The 15,133-nt window shown below is 48.2% G+C and overlaps 1 protein-coding gene across 1 annotated transcript in view; it reads right to left on the bottom strand.

The window, feature by feature from the left end:
- Window positions 1–14,458, bottom strand: part of MMP24 (matrix metallopeptidase 24) — a gene marked incomplete at both ends in the record, with an annotated part of 43,782 nt that extends 29,324 nt beyond the window's left edge. Inside the window, one exon of the mRNA XM_082670998.1 lies at window positions 14,234–14,458. Within this exon, the coding sequence (XP_082527124.1) occupies window positions 14,234–14,458 (225 nt within the window). The remainder of the gene's footprint in view (window positions 1–14,233) is intronic.
- Between the last annotated feature and the right edge of the window lie 675 nt (window positions 14,459–15,133).

The following is a 15,133-nucleotide window of genomic DNA, read 5'->3' as shown; positions in this document are numbered from 1 at the left end:
ACTGAAAAAACCGTTTTTGCTGAAATTAAGTGTTTTGTGGTTTGACTTCTTTGCCTGATGAGGCAAGAGGCTCCATTGTCCCATTTGAAAAAAGATAAAATCCACTAAAGGTAAAAAAAAAAAGCCCCATTCAGTTTTAAACAGAATGACCTACCTTTCGTCTTTTTACACCTGGATCCATTAATCAATCACCAGCCGTGTCAGAATTCTAACCTTTACAGATCAGTTAACCAACTCTAAGATGTCTGTCACCCTTTAAGTGCTGAAAAAGGTGTAAACCCAGAGGAAAGTGAGAAAGATCTCAGAGTGCGAGCAGGGACCAAAATAGCTGGGCTGAACCGAAGATGGAGAGACTACCAACAACACCGCGTGATTGGTCCGCTGGCCAGAAGGCGGGATTTTGGTTCCCGAGAAGCCGAAGCTGAGATGTTTAGCTGCAGTGGCAGGCAAAGGAGAGAGCGGAGAATAACAAGGAGAAAAAAAGTGGCCCGAAGAGGGAAGAGAGCGGCAGACAGCAGAGGCGGTGGTGAGATTAGAAGTGTCAATGGAGGCGGCAAGTAGCAGATCAACTGGTGTGCTGCCGTTTGCTCTTGGAAAACAGATATGGCCATGGGGGAGGAGAGAGATGGATCGGTCAAAACAGCGTCTCCTGGGGCTGTTCAGGAGCATTGCATCTGGTTGGATGTGAACCCAAACCATACTGTAGAGGCCTGGAGAAGGAGCAGGGGAATGATTAGGATCTGGTGTTTGGTCAGGAATCCAGTGGGTCTGAAGGTAATGTCAGAAAGGCCAGAGGCAAGTCTACAAAGAAGGGACAGGCAGGAAGGTGTTAAATTTGGAAGCATGGGCTGGAATGAGAAAGAAAGAATCAAAGATCTTGATCAAAGAGTCTGGGCAGCTGAGGTCATAATCTAGGGTGACAATGTGAGTAACAGGAACAAGGCATCGACCTCAACATGCATGGGAAGTCCAAGTCCAGTTCTAGAGGGACAGCGACAAGCTAGAGCATGACTAAGGGAGAGTGGCCAGGAGAGGGAGGGAGTCATTCATAGGAACCATAGCCCACAAGGAAAGATGAGGGATGTTTAGGCTGGAGAAGGGAGGACTGCAGGGGACGTGACTGTCTTCAAAAAGCCAAATGGCTGTGGATGAAGGAGACTGGCAGACGGCCAAGCTAAGACCAGCACAGGAGATCACAGGACATAGATCTTGACTCACTCAAATAAACAGCTTTTTAACAGAGATGTTCTAATTATAGTAACAAGGATATAGCTACTATTATTAGAACTCCTACTATATACCTGGCACTGTGCCAGGCAGTCTAGACTGCAACGACCCCACAAGGTAGGAATTATGATCCCCCGTTTGCAGTTGAAGAAACTGAGGTTCAGAAAGTTTAAATAATCATCCAGAGCCACAAAGCTAGTAAGTAGCAGGATTCAAACCCAGTTGTCTCTGAAACCAGAGACCAGTGTCAGACCACTGGACAGGCATCCCTTTCCCCTCGCAGGACTTTCTATAGCTCACACTCCTTTCTGTACCTTATCTCAGATCACCGTGAGCTCAATACCCTTCTGCTGTGATTCCTACGCCAGGCTTCGGCACCACCCCCCACCCAGTTATCAAACCAGAGGCTTCATATGACACACGTCTCCCCGCTCTCCTTGGTCCACATTGTCTTTTACCAAAGAACTATAGGCTCTACCTCCTAAACATCGAATCTGTTTCTGTCTATTCATTCAATAAGTATTTATTGAGGACCTACTATGATGTCCAGGCACTGTGGGCTAGGCTCTGGGATAGAACATCGAACAAAAACACTCTCCTTACTTTCTAGTTACAGTCTAATGGACGAACCATTTTGCAATAAGTGCTATGAAAAATAAAGTAGGGTAAGGAGATGGAGAGTGATGGGACAACTTTTTTATTGAGAATGGTCAGGGGATGTCTCTGAGGAAGTCATATCTGAGCAAGAGACCTGAAGGAGGCGAGAGAGTTCCAGGAAGAGGGAACAGAAAGTGTAAATACCCTGAGGCAGCTTCAAAGTCTTCCCGTCAAGAGCATTTGAGGGAGGGGGAAACCGGAGGTATTAGTCATAGGGTACAAAATTTCAGTTACACGAGATTAATAAGTCCTGGAGAGCTACTGTATGGCATAGTGCCCATAGTCAACAATACTGTATTATACACTTAAAACATTTGCTAAAAGGGCAGGCATTAAGTTCTTAGCACAAGGTGATGATGATGGTGGTGGTGGTGATGATGAAGATAGAAATAAAGAGGGCAGGAGGAAACTTTTGGTGGGGATGGATTTGTTTATGATATAGATTGTGGTGATGGTTTCACAGGTGTAGACTTAGCTCCAAACTCATTACGTTGTACGCAGTAAATATGTGCAGCTTTTTGTATGTCAATTATACCTCAATAAAGTAGTTTTAAAAAAACCAAGAGGCTTTATGATATGGTCCCTGACTACCTCTGCAGCCTCCTTTACCACTCCCCACCTAGCACTCTGTGTTCTAATTCTTCCAGACCCTGACATACATAGTTCCTTCTGTCTAGATCACGCTCCTCTCTCTTTCTCTGGGGAAGCCTTCCTTGACCCCTTAACTCAGGAGTTCCTTCTACATCCCTGGTCAGTACCCATCCTTCTCCTTATCACAATTCTTATCACACAGCGTTGAAGTGGAATTGCTTGTCTCCTCTGCTTGACTACACAATGCCCGAGGGCGGGGCCCATAGTCTTGTCTTCTTCACTATTGTATCCCCACACCTAGCACAGGGCCAGCATAGATACCTCTTTATTGAATAAAACAAGTTGAAGTGCTCAGGGAGAGGATGAGTCATTGCTGGTCAAAATTTGCTATAGAACAGAGTTTCTCAATCCCGGCACTACTGGTATTTTGGGCCAGATAATTCTGTTGTACAGGGCTGTCCGGTGCATCGTAGGACATTTAGCAGCGTCCCTGGCTTCTACAACAAGATGCCAACAGCACCACCCCCTCAGCTGTGACAACCAGAAATGTCTCCATTGGCCAAAGAGTTCCCTCGACGGTGGGCAAAATTATCCTATGTTGAGAACCACTATTATAAAGGGATTCCCATATAGGGCTGCCTTGAATATTCTCTAAGGGTCCTTTCAACCCTGAATTCTGCACTAGGCATTTAGGGAAAGCACTAGGCATTCAGTCGATAGCCTCCTAGGATGGGGCTCAGAAAGAGAGCTGGTTTCCTTATCTGAGCAGGTGGACATGAATGGTAGTGAGGTGTGGAGAGCAGTGAGGAGCGAGGCAGCTTGAGAGGACATTTAGGGTATGGATAAGAGTACACGCTCTGGAGACACACCGTGCTGGGCTCAAATCCTAACTCTCCCATTTACTTGTTACACAACCCTCAGCAAATTATTCAGCCTGGCTACTGCTCACATCAAGCTCCATCTGCATGATGTCCTTAGCATGTGCCCCGTGGAGTGGTTGCAAAGATTAAATAACATAATACGTGGTATTGAGTGCTCAGTAAAAGATAGCAATAATAATGGCTGTTATTTTCCTGATAGGTGACAAACAACTCTAAAGCCCTCACTGCACTGCAGCCCCAAACACTGAGGCTGTGTTTCTCACTGGGCAGTCCTTGTGCATCATGGGCTGTCAGCATCACCTCATCCAATGAACTTGTTAAAAGTACGTATTCCCAAACGTGAATTTAGACCTACAAAATCAGACCCTCTGAGGTTGGGAACTGGGAATCTGCATTTTGGGGGGATTTTTTTTTTTTTTTTTTTTGCGGTACACGGGCCTCTCACTGTTGTGGCCTCTCCCGTTGTGGAGCACAGGCTCCGGACGCGCAGGCTCAGCGGCCATGGCTCACGGGCCAGCCGCTCCGCGGCATGTGGGATCTTCCTGAACAGGGCCACGAACCGGTGTCCCCTGCTTCGGCAGGCGGACTCTCAATCACTGCGCCACCAGGGAAGCCTGGAATCTGCGTTTTTAAAAAGAGAGCACCTAAAGTGATTCTGTTGCCTACTAAAGTTTGAGAACCACCGCAGTAAGGACAGCTGGGAGTTGATGACCCTGTGCCACGAAGAATGGGCATGTTGTGTTCAGTATCACCTCTGATTTGCTAGGCCAGGAAGCATGTTGCCATTTAGGAAAGCCTTCTATTAAAGTTGGCTCAAAAGCCAGCCCCTGCCCTCTGTGCCTCGGCTCTGCTCTCATCCCTGGGTCCTTCACCTGCCTGTCTCCTCAGCCAGCCCTTACAAGTGGGTTTTGGCCTCAGTTTCCCTGGCTGGCACTCAGGTCCTAAACTGAGATTGTAAGGACACTAATCTGTTTCTCAGGACCTCAGGTTCCCTGCCTGGTTCTCAGTGTCCTCCGGAGAGTGAGACTCTAGTCCCTACACACCTGGGAGCTGAGTGAGGTTGTATCTGAAAAGACAGGTCACTTGGGACCCAGATGCCACCACATGCCAAATATTACTTAACTCTGCTCCTTCCAGCTGAGTGTCCTTGGGCAAATGACCTAACTTCTTTAAGCCATCATTTTTATTCATCCGTTACATAGAGGATATTAAAAGAAGGGTTGTTAGGAGGATTCAGTAAGATGATGATTCAGTAAGATTCAGTACTAGCTGAAATTATGGCCCTTCAAAGATGTCCACATCCTAATTCCTGAAACCTGCTATGTTGCCTTACATGGCAAAGGAGACTTTACAGGTATGATTAAATTAAGGATCTTCAGGTGGGGAGATTAGCCTGGCTCATCCAGGTGGTCTCAGTGTAATCACAACGGTCCTTATAAGAGGGAGGCAGGACATCAGAGTCAGAGATGGAGACGTCAAGACAGAAGCAGATGTCAGAGTAATGCCATTGTCGAAAGGGGGCCACAAGCCAAGGAATGCGGGCGGCCTCTAGAAGCTGGAAAAGGCAAGGTACGAATTCTCCCCTGCAGCCTCAAGAAATAATGCAGCCCTGCTGACACCTTGATTTTAGTCCCTTTAGTCCCATTTCAAACTTCAGACTGTAAGATAATATTAAATAAGAACTAATAAATTTCAGAACTGTAAGAAAATAAATTTTTTATTGTTATAGGCCCCAAAGCTTGTGGTAATTTGTTTCAGTAGCAGTAAGAAGCTAACAGATGAATGTAAAGCATTTAGCAGATCCTGGCACATAGTAAGCATTCTCACAATGTTATTGTCTGTATTTTTCTCCCACACTCTTCAGCAGTACATGGACCACCACCTTTGGTCATTACTGCTGGACCAAATCACTGTGTCCTTTGGTGACTCCTCAGAAATCAGCCTTATCACTGTGGCAGTTCCCTCCAACTCCTGTCCCACCAACACCCCACTTCCTCCTCCACCCACCGAACTGAGGTCTCAGCCTTGCTGCTGAACCCACCTGAGTTATAACTAATTTTTTAAAACTTCAAACGTGAAGGCCTAACCATGGAGGTATCTAGAAAATGCACTCATCAACAAATACTTAGGGATCATCTAATTTAACACGCTTATTTTGCGGAAGAGAAAAATAAAACTCAGGGAGAAATGACTTATCCAAAGTCACAGAGCAAGTTAGTGGAGGAGCTGAAAACGGAGGCTAGTGTCCCTGCCTCCCAGGGAGGGTTCTCTCTGCCGTGCTACACCCTCCACGCTAGCTCTGGTTTGCCTCCAAAGGCTGTGTCTTTTTAAATTTTTCGTCTTTTCCCACTCACAGCCAGTCTAAAAAGGGCCCTCAGGATCGCCCACAAATCCCAACTTAGCTTCTTGACAAACACCTTAATGGCACGGCATTGCCTCTTGGCTGCCACCATCTCTCGAGTGGGTGGAAAGTGCACCAGCGGGAATTCCCTGGCGCTCTGCACAGTGTCCTTGGCCCACTCCCAGGAGGCCACCACAAGCCAGACAATCACCATGCCCAGGGAGGTGGTACATTTGGGGTTTTGGATCAGCCAGAAAGTGGGATGTCTGAGTTTCCCAATTCTGGGGAGGCTTCCTCCCATGGCCAGGAGGGTAGCCATGCGCACATTCACTCTCTGAGAAGCGAGGCGCCTTAGTCTTCCTTGCCCTTTCCGGTGCCTTCCTGCAAATCTGCCATCATTTTCTGTCCGACGGGGCTTAACTTATTGATGAGTTTTAGAAGAGGGAAGAAGGAAGACAGAGACCGTGGTCAGGCCTTAGTTTCTCAACTGAAATATGCAGATGGCTGAAGTAGACAACCTCTCAGTAATTATATAAAGTTCTATTACTTTAGCTTAATTGGATTGAGCGTGGAGCTGATCCTCACGGCCAGTCTTAGAGTCTAAGCTCCTCAGCATAGCGCTCGGCAAGCCTCACGGTCTGACGCCAATGCACCTTTCTAGTCTTTCCCTCCGACGTGTATGCCCCACCCTTCTATTCCCTACCCCAAGTGCCCCCTCCTCTAGCTACTGATCTGCTTCTGTTGCCTGAAAACAGCCTGCAAGTTCCTTCCTCTCTGCCTTTTTTCATTCCCTCTCCCTAGAAGGCCTTTCCCACATGGATACTGGCCTCTCCCTGATGAACTAATAGATAAATTTCCTCTGAAATGCAACTGGAATGTCACCTCACCTGGGAGGACTATCTCAAGGTTAAATGGACTTCCTCTGTGCTCCCATATGCACCCCTTACTTACAGCATCTTTCATAGTACATTATCAATAGTGGTTTCCATGCCTGTCTCTCCTACTGAGCTCTTCCTCGTGGAGCTTACAGCCTGGAGGGGAAGGGAAACATGGAAAGACAAAATGTTTCATTCGAACGGTGATAAGCAAAGGAAAAGGAGAAGGTGCTGGGAAAGAAAGTGTGTGACAGGAGATCTAGGCTGTGACGTCAGGGATGGCCTCCCAGAGGATGTGACATCTCAGCTGAGACCTGTGTATGAGCAGAAGAGGTGAAGGTGAAGGTCAGATAATGAGTGTCCCAGGAAAAGAATAGCTTATTGAATTCCTGAGATGGGAAGGAGCCTACTTATTAAGAAAAGACAAAGAAGGCCAGGGCAGCTGGAGTTGACTGAGAAGCTGGTATAAAAGGGAGCAGAGAGGTGGGGAGGACTCGGTGATGCAGGGGCTCAGAGGCCTGATTAAGCAGCCTGGGGGGTTGCTGGGTACGAGGGGCTTGTGACACTATTTGTTCTACTTTTGTGTGTGTTTGAAATTTTTCCATAATAAAAATTGAGAAGTGGCCATAGTATTGTAATATTAGTTTAGCCTTTACCTTAAAAGCCATTTTAAGCAAGGTGAGAGTGGGAGTCACATACCAGATTTTTTTGTTTAAAAATTAAAAAAAATTAAATATTATAAGCATTCAGAAAGGCATAAAACTAATTTTTAAAAAACCCTTGGATAGGGGCTTCCCTGGTGGCGCAGTGGTTGAGAATCTGCCTGCCAATGCAGGGGACATGGGTTCGAGCCCTGGTCTGGGAAGATCCCACATGCCGTGGAGCAACTAAGCCCGTGAGCCACAACTACTGAGCCTGCGCATCTGGAGCCTGTGCTCCACAACAAGAGAGGCCGCGATAGTGAGAGGCCCGCGCACCGCGATGAAGAGTGGCCCCCGCTTGCCACAAGAGAAAGCCCTTCCACAGAAACGAAGACCCAACACAGCCAAAAATAAAAACAACAACAACAACAAAAAAACCTTGGATAATCACCAACCGGCTTTGTTAAATCTTGACTTTTGCCATATTTGCTTCAGATACAACTGGCCCCTGCGTAGATTTATTTATTTATTTAAATTTATTTATTTATTTATTTTTTACTGGAGTAAAATTGCCTTACAATGTTGTGTTAGTTTCTGCCACACAGTGAAGTGAATCAGCCATACGCATACACACATCCCCTCCCTCTTGGACCTCCCTCCCACCCACGCCCTCCACTCCACCCATCTAGGTCGTCACAGAGCACCTAGATTTATTTTTAAAAGGTCACTCTGGCTGCCGTGGGAAGAAGGATTAGAGGCAGGCAAGAGAGGCGGATCAGGTGGGAAGTTTCTGGAATCCAGGTGAGACAGGATGGAAGTTTAGACTAAAGTAGAGGCAACAGTGGTGAAGAGAAGCGGCCACAGGGAAGATCTGTTCAGGAGGTGGAAGTGCTGGGCTGGCGGCTGATTCTACTGAGGCAGGTGAGAGGAAGACCAGCTGAAGAGCTGATGGCTCTTTCTGGTCCAGTGCTTTTGGGGCACAGAGAATGGTATGCATGTGAGCGTTTGTGGTACAGAAGGGAGTTTTAAAATTATTATTGCTGGGACTTCCCTGGTGGTCCAGTGGGTAAGACTGCGCTCCCAGTGCAGGGGGTCCAGGTTCGATCCCTCATTGGGGAACTAATTCCTGCATGCCGCAACCGAGAGTCTGCGTGCTGCAACAAACATCCCACGTGCCACAACTAAAGATCCCACGTGCTGCAACTAAGACCTGGCGTAGCAAAATAAATAAATAAATGTAAAAAATTATTGCTAACAGAGTTGCTAATAATTATGCCTTGCTTTTCTCTACCTACTTTGCTATAAGAACGTGTCTGATTTTTGAGAAAATATTATCTTTTATAAATGTGGCTTTGCTGTTATCCTATAGATCATCAAAGCCTAGTTCCAAGTTGCCCTTGAAAATGAATGCATGGAGTAATGATGAAGAAAAACCAGGGAAGGACTTGAACGAAATTGATCCTGAGGGCCAGTGAAACCAAATGATTTGTTCCAGAATTGCTCAGCTGGGGAGGGCCAGAGCTGGGGTGCACAACTTTTATCCACACACTAGAACAGGTATACAGACCTGAGTTGTGTGAAGAAAGCTAAAAGCGCCCAGGGCATCAGCCAGCTCCCAGAACAACTCAGAACAGGCCTCGGTGCCTCCGTCCCCTCAACACGGCTCTGAGAATCTGAACAGGTCACTTCTCTGCTCAGAAACCTTTCATGATTCCTCTCAGTCTTTGGACAAAAGCCAATTTCACAGTCTGCTCTCAGCCTCCCTTTCCAGCCTCTTCTCAAACACTCTTACTGGAAATAGCAATAACTCAAGGCCTCAGGCACATCAAATCCTCTACCATTTCCTAAATACGCCCTGCACGTGTGTGGATCCTTGGTTCATGTCTTCCTTCCCTCTGGGCTGCCCCACTCACCGTTCTTTGTCCGTTTCCTCCCTCAAAGGTTCATCTTCGATACCAACCTTCTTCCTAGAACATTCCCTAACTTCCCCAACCCCACCTCCTCCCCCTTTGGTGCTTCCCCAGACCTTTAAACCTCTAGCATACATTGATTTTTCTTCAAAACAGGTACGGACTTTTGCGTGCCAAGCACTATGAAGGAAGTTGGTGGGGGACACAGATAATACAATCGATTTTAAAATATTTATCAAGTATCTAGAAGGTGCCAGGCACTGTGCTAGGTCCTGAGGAGTCATTGGCTGCAGTCTATTAAGAATTGCTTCCTCTAATTTTGAGTCTAAACTATACCATATCATAAGGCTAGGTTTAATCTCTAAGATTAATCTCTCTGGTACAACTATAATTTACATTTATTTGCTCTAAAACTACCTCTTTCAATGACCGGCGTGGGATATACCTGAAAGTGGAGGAGATTAGCTAAAAGGCTATTACAATAATCCAGAATAGGACAGTTTCATATATAGGGAAAACCTCAGATCTAGGACAGAAAACCCAGCTTCTGGTCCTTGCTTTACTGTTTATTAGCTCCATATGGGTCTCTGGACAATGTGTGGACAAGCCACATCATCTCTCTGAGTCTCCGTTTCCTCCTCTATAAAATGAGGACAATATCTTCCTAGTCCACCTCATGGTGTTGTTGCTAGGATCAAGTGGGGCCAGGCACATGAAAGCATCTGGAAAATGCAAAGTGCTTTACAGACATGAGGCTATTAATGTGATAGGAAAAACCATAGTAGTAATAAGAGAAAATGATTTAAAAATGCAGCAGAGTAGACTCAGGTTAGGTAAAAGGAAGAACTTCCTAAGAGTGAGAATTTTTTTTCAGACAAGAATGAAGACATATTGGAGGCCATGATCACATTGAAATACAGTTTTGGCTTGGGAGTCTGTTAGTGCTTCTTAATAGGCCTACCCCACCCCTAAACTCATTTAGGGCTCTAACTTTCCTTGACTACAGGTGCAAACTGAGGAACTTTCTCCATCTGCCCAGAGCAGACCCCTCAAAACCAGTCTACAGAGCAGGAATCCATTAAGCCCTGGGTCCTGGAGTCACACTCTGTCACTCATGTGGCCTGTGCTGATTGCCTTGTCTCTTTCTGCCTATACTGACCTTCCTCAGAATCAAATTGGAAGTTAGGAGGGCCAAAAATCTATTTATGGGGCATTCTACTCAGCTAATAATAAGAGAAAGAGATGCTTTAAATAAACCAAACACAGGAAGCCAATTAGAGAATCAGTGGGACCCCTCAATGTGCAAAATACAAAAGAAAGACTCAAGAAAGCAAAGGAGAAAACAGATTGAACAAATTTTTTGGGGGGCTTTGTCTTTTGGTAATAAAAGATCAGAAATATGAAATCAAAGACAAAGACAGTGAAAACGCTTTCAACCAAGAAGTCAGGAAACCAGGGAAAAGTTCTAGTTCTGAATCACCTACTGTCAGGCTTAGTGACCTTGGGCAACTCACTTATGGCAATTTACAAAGTATCTGTTAAGTGCGCTTACTTAGGGATCTCTAAGGTCACCCGTACCCTAGTTCTAACCCATACATTAACACTAACCCGTACCCTAACACGTACCCTAACCCTAACCCGTTGTCGTACCCTAACCTGTACCCTAAACCGTACCTCTCAATTCCTCTCTATTGTATATCACTACCACTTGATGACAGCCTATATGAAAGAACTCAAGGGTGTCATTGTGGAACCACTGACAAGCAGAATATCCTCTATTTTCATTGAAGGAAGGACAGGCAGGCAATGAGTTTTATCCCTAAGAAGGGTTTTAGAAGGCACCTTGAGACCACATGCCCATGAGTGTCTATTTCAGATGCATGTAACTTTTTGGCCTAAAGGATGAAGAGAAGAATCATTGGATGCTTTCTGAGTAATTAACAACGAACATTGAGAGTTGAGGACTGTGCTGGATCTAAAACCATAAAGCACTTTGGTTGGGGAAGGCCCTGCCTAAGAACCACAACCCTTTTCCTGAAAATAATGTTTAAGTATTAAAAAAAAAATTAAATGACAAGCTGGCTGGAGCTGCCTCAACGTGCTCTTCTGAGAAGAGAGAAATAAATGCCTAGAGAAGTCAGGGAGAGTTTCCTAGAGAGGCAGGGCTTGAGCTGGAACTTTAAGAAAGGAGGCAGATGGATGGGGGGAGGTACAGCATGTGTAAATGTCCAGGGAAACATGGGGAGCTTATCTTAGGATAAAGGAGAGACAAGCTTGTCTGGAGTAAGGATGTGTATGGATGAGCAGGGGGAAAGGCAGCTTCTAGTGAGGCGGTAGGGTGGAGTCAGACTGCAGAGGCCTTAAAAGACAGAGAGAGGACTAAGCAACGTTATCTTCTCGCTGAAAAGCATCAATATTTCTATAAGGTTTCAATCACGTGATCCATTAGGATTCAATGAGGGGATAATAGTGTGCAAATTGTCCACAGAAGGAGTGGATATAATTATCTTTCAGAAAGTTTTGGACAATATATTAGAAATGGAAAATGGAGATACCATGGAACTGAGGGTGATGAGGGCCTGAGAACTCAGAGAGAAAATGGTAGAAGGAAATAAACAATAGAAGGCAATAAATTAATAGGTGGAAATAAATAAATAGATGGAGCTGGTCACGTCTCTAAATGAAAGGAGATTAAGAATGCAGGGGTCCCCAAGAGACCATGCTGGGATCCGTCTGATTTCAATTTTTTATCAGTGATCCAGAAGACGTAGAGCAAAGTGAAAATTTCAGGAGCGCAGATCATACTAAGCCCTTTCAGGTAGGGACATGCTCTGCCAAAGGAGAGAGAGAGAGAGAGGGAGGGGGAGAGAGAGAGAGAGAGAGCTGAAGGAAGGTACTGAGTGGGACACAAAATGGAAGCTAAATGTCAACGTGGGAAGTGTAAGGTAACAATGTACTCCGGTAAGGATAATACACAGATAGGGTGCTGTGCTCCAGGCTATCAGTTTTGACCCAGGAAAGGGATCGGGGATCTACTGCGGATTGTTTCCTAAAGGCAGTGTCCTAATGTGTTGGGATCAGGAAGGCTGACAAAAAGATAGGCAGAAGCAGGAAGGGACCTAAAAATCAAAGAGGAAATCATCCTCCTTTGTGTAAGATGACAAGGTCCCATATCTGGGGAGAATGGTCAGGTTGACATCCATTGAAAGTTAGGAGCCAACGATATCTAGAAAAGGATAATTAAAATGATTCACGAGGATGAATGTGACTATTCTAGAGGTGGCCTATTATAAGGGGGAAACAAGTATGAAAAGACAAAGGCTGAGAGAGGTGGAATAATCAAAGCCTATAAAACTGATAAAGATAAGGAGTGGGTAGCTTTACCTTCTCTCCCAATCCTAACATATTCAAACAAAAAGCCTCCTCTTAATGCTTGAAATATCATAGGAATACAAGGGTTTCAGAGTTGAGATCATTTAGCCCTATCTCTTTGTATTAGAGACGGTAAAATTCAGGCTTAGAGAGGGCAAGGAAATGGCTCAAGGTCACAGAAGCCACCAGGAGCCAAGGTAGGATTAGAAGCCCAGGCCTCCTAAATCCCAGGCTAGGGTCTTTCAGCCTCACCCTGTGCATTCAGGGAGACTAAAGGAATCCTACTTTTTATAGGGTATAAACTCATGAAATGCATTACTCTGAGAGGAAATAAAGCTGAAAACACAAACAAGCTAGGGAAAGTTTTCACTAAAAGTCAACAGCAATTATAAGGCATTTGGAAGAAAACTACCAGCAGGACTAGAGACTTTCTACACACCCTAATTTGGGGGGGATCATGTACCCCTCTGAGAGTCTGAAGAAATCGAGGGATCCTCTCCAAGAAAAACCCATTTGCACATACAAACACAATTTTACACAAGATTTCAGACTCCCTGAGTCCCATGCCCAGTTAAGAATTCCTGTTCTGACAGATTCTTCTGAACAAATAGATTGCTTCAACAAACACACTCCATCTCTTACAATAAGTGAGGCAATCACTCTGATATTCCTCAGCAAAAAAAACACTGTCTCAACATCACTTATCAGAATTGCAGACCTGTGGGTTGCAAGAGACCAGAGATATTACCTAGTCTAACTGCCCCCCGCCCCCCTTGTGTGACATAGGATAATATCATGGTTAAATATGTGGAGACTACAGTCAGCCTGCCTAGGTTAGAATCCCAACTCCATTACTCACTAGCTGTGTGATCTTGGGCAAGTTACTTAGTTCTGTGAGTCTGTATCCTCATCTGTAAAATGAGGAAAATAATTACAAATATCTCGTAGCGTAGTTACGAGGATTAAACGCGATAATCCACATAAAACTCAGCACCAGGCCTGGCACATAGTGAGTGCTCAGTCGATGCTAGCTGGCATTATTGTTATTATTATGCTTGTATCCAGGCAGGTATTATGCATGCATGCATCCAGTCCCCTCCTGGAGCTTTTGCTTGCACATGTCTGCGATGAGCAGCTCCGATTGTTACAAACTTCTTCTCATGTTGAGCGAAATTCGCCTTCTTGCGACCCTTACCCCCACCCCCGTTGGCCCTAGTTCTGTCCTGCGGGGCCACGCAGAGCAAGGCCGTCCTTCCTCCACGTGACAGCCCTTCAGATACGAAGACAGTGATCGAGTCCTTCCCCCGTCCCCTGCCGCCCTCCCTGCCCCCCGCTCCCCCCCGCCCTGTCCTCTCGTCTCCAGCTTGAACATCCTCGGGTCCTTCTCCCAAACCACAACAGACTGGCTGCGCTTACTATTTACTCCCAGGCGTTGTACGGCTTCCCTCACACATAGTCAGGCAGGCCACACGCCACACCGCCACAGTTCCGACCCTCCCGCTCCGCCCCCGCCCGCTGCCCCTGTCCGCGGTGCTGAAGCGGCTCCGGGCCCCCGCGGGCCTGGCGCGGCCCTTCCCAGCCCCCGCCCTGGGCCGCTAGGTCCCGGCGCGGACCCCCGGCACTCCACCTCTGCGCCCCGGGCGGCCGGCGCGGCCCGGCCCAGGCCCGGCCCCGGCGCCGCCCCCCGCCCTGCCCGGAGGTCCCGAGCCCCCGCCCCGGCCCGGCGCGCCAGCCCCACCTGCCCGGCGAAGGGCGCCTCCGCCTCGGCCGCCCGCGCCGCCCGGTCCCCGGCCCCCGCCGCCGCCGCCGCCGCCGCCGCCCGCGCGGCGCCCGGGAGGCAGCAGAGCGCGGGCAGCAGCAGCAGCAGCCGCTCCGGGGCCCGCCAGAGGCTCCAGCGCGGGGCCAGGCCTGGCGGCGGCGGCGACAGCCCCGGCGCGGCGCGGCCGCCCCGGCTCTTCGGCATCCCGGCGGCGGGGCCCGGCCGCCCGGCTGCGATGGCGGCGGCGGCGGCGGCGGCGGCGGCTCCGGCCGGGTCCTCCCGCTGCAGCCGCTGCGGAGCCGCCGAGTCACCGCGCCGCGGACACGCGCCCGGCCCGCCTGTCTTCGCCGCCGCCGCCGCCGCCGCCTCGGCAGCCAGCGCGCCCCCGCCTCCGCGCGCCGCGCCCTGGCGGGGGACGGCCAGGGGCGCGGGGGCAGCACCCAGGCGGGACCCGCGGAGCCGGCGGCTCCGGCCCAGCCCGGAGACACTGGCCGAGGAACGACCCTGGGGTGGGAGTCGCAGAGGCCAAAAGACCCGCTCTGGAGGCAGGGTCCAAAGGGGTGGAACTGGAGGAGGGGGGCCTGAGTGGCAGCCCAGGGGGAGGGGGAAGAAGCTAAATAAATAATCCTAGAAATAGAACCACGCCGCGGCTCTGGGAGAGGATATCCGGGGTTGGGGGTCCGAAGCCAAAGGCATAGTCCTGGGGTAGAGGGTCTGAGGCGGGACACTGCAGGAGGGGGTCTGGGCCTGGGGGAGGGGAATGAGGACCTGCCCTGGGGTAATGGTGAGGTTGGAGGGAATGAGCTGAAGAAATAGTCCTGGAGGAGAGAGTCTGAGAGGGTGGCAGTGGAGAAGGGAGGGCAGGGAGGGTGAGAAACT

Source organism: Grampus griseus (genome assembly GCF_964374135.1).
Source record: "Grampus griseus genome assembly, chromosome: 14".
In the NCBI taxonomy this organism is placed as follows: Eukaryota; Metazoa; Chordata; class Mammalia; order Artiodactyla; family Delphinidae; genus Grampus; species Grampus griseus.
Note: the sequence above shows the minus strand (reverse complement) of the source record. Positions and strands in the feature narration are given on the sequence as shown.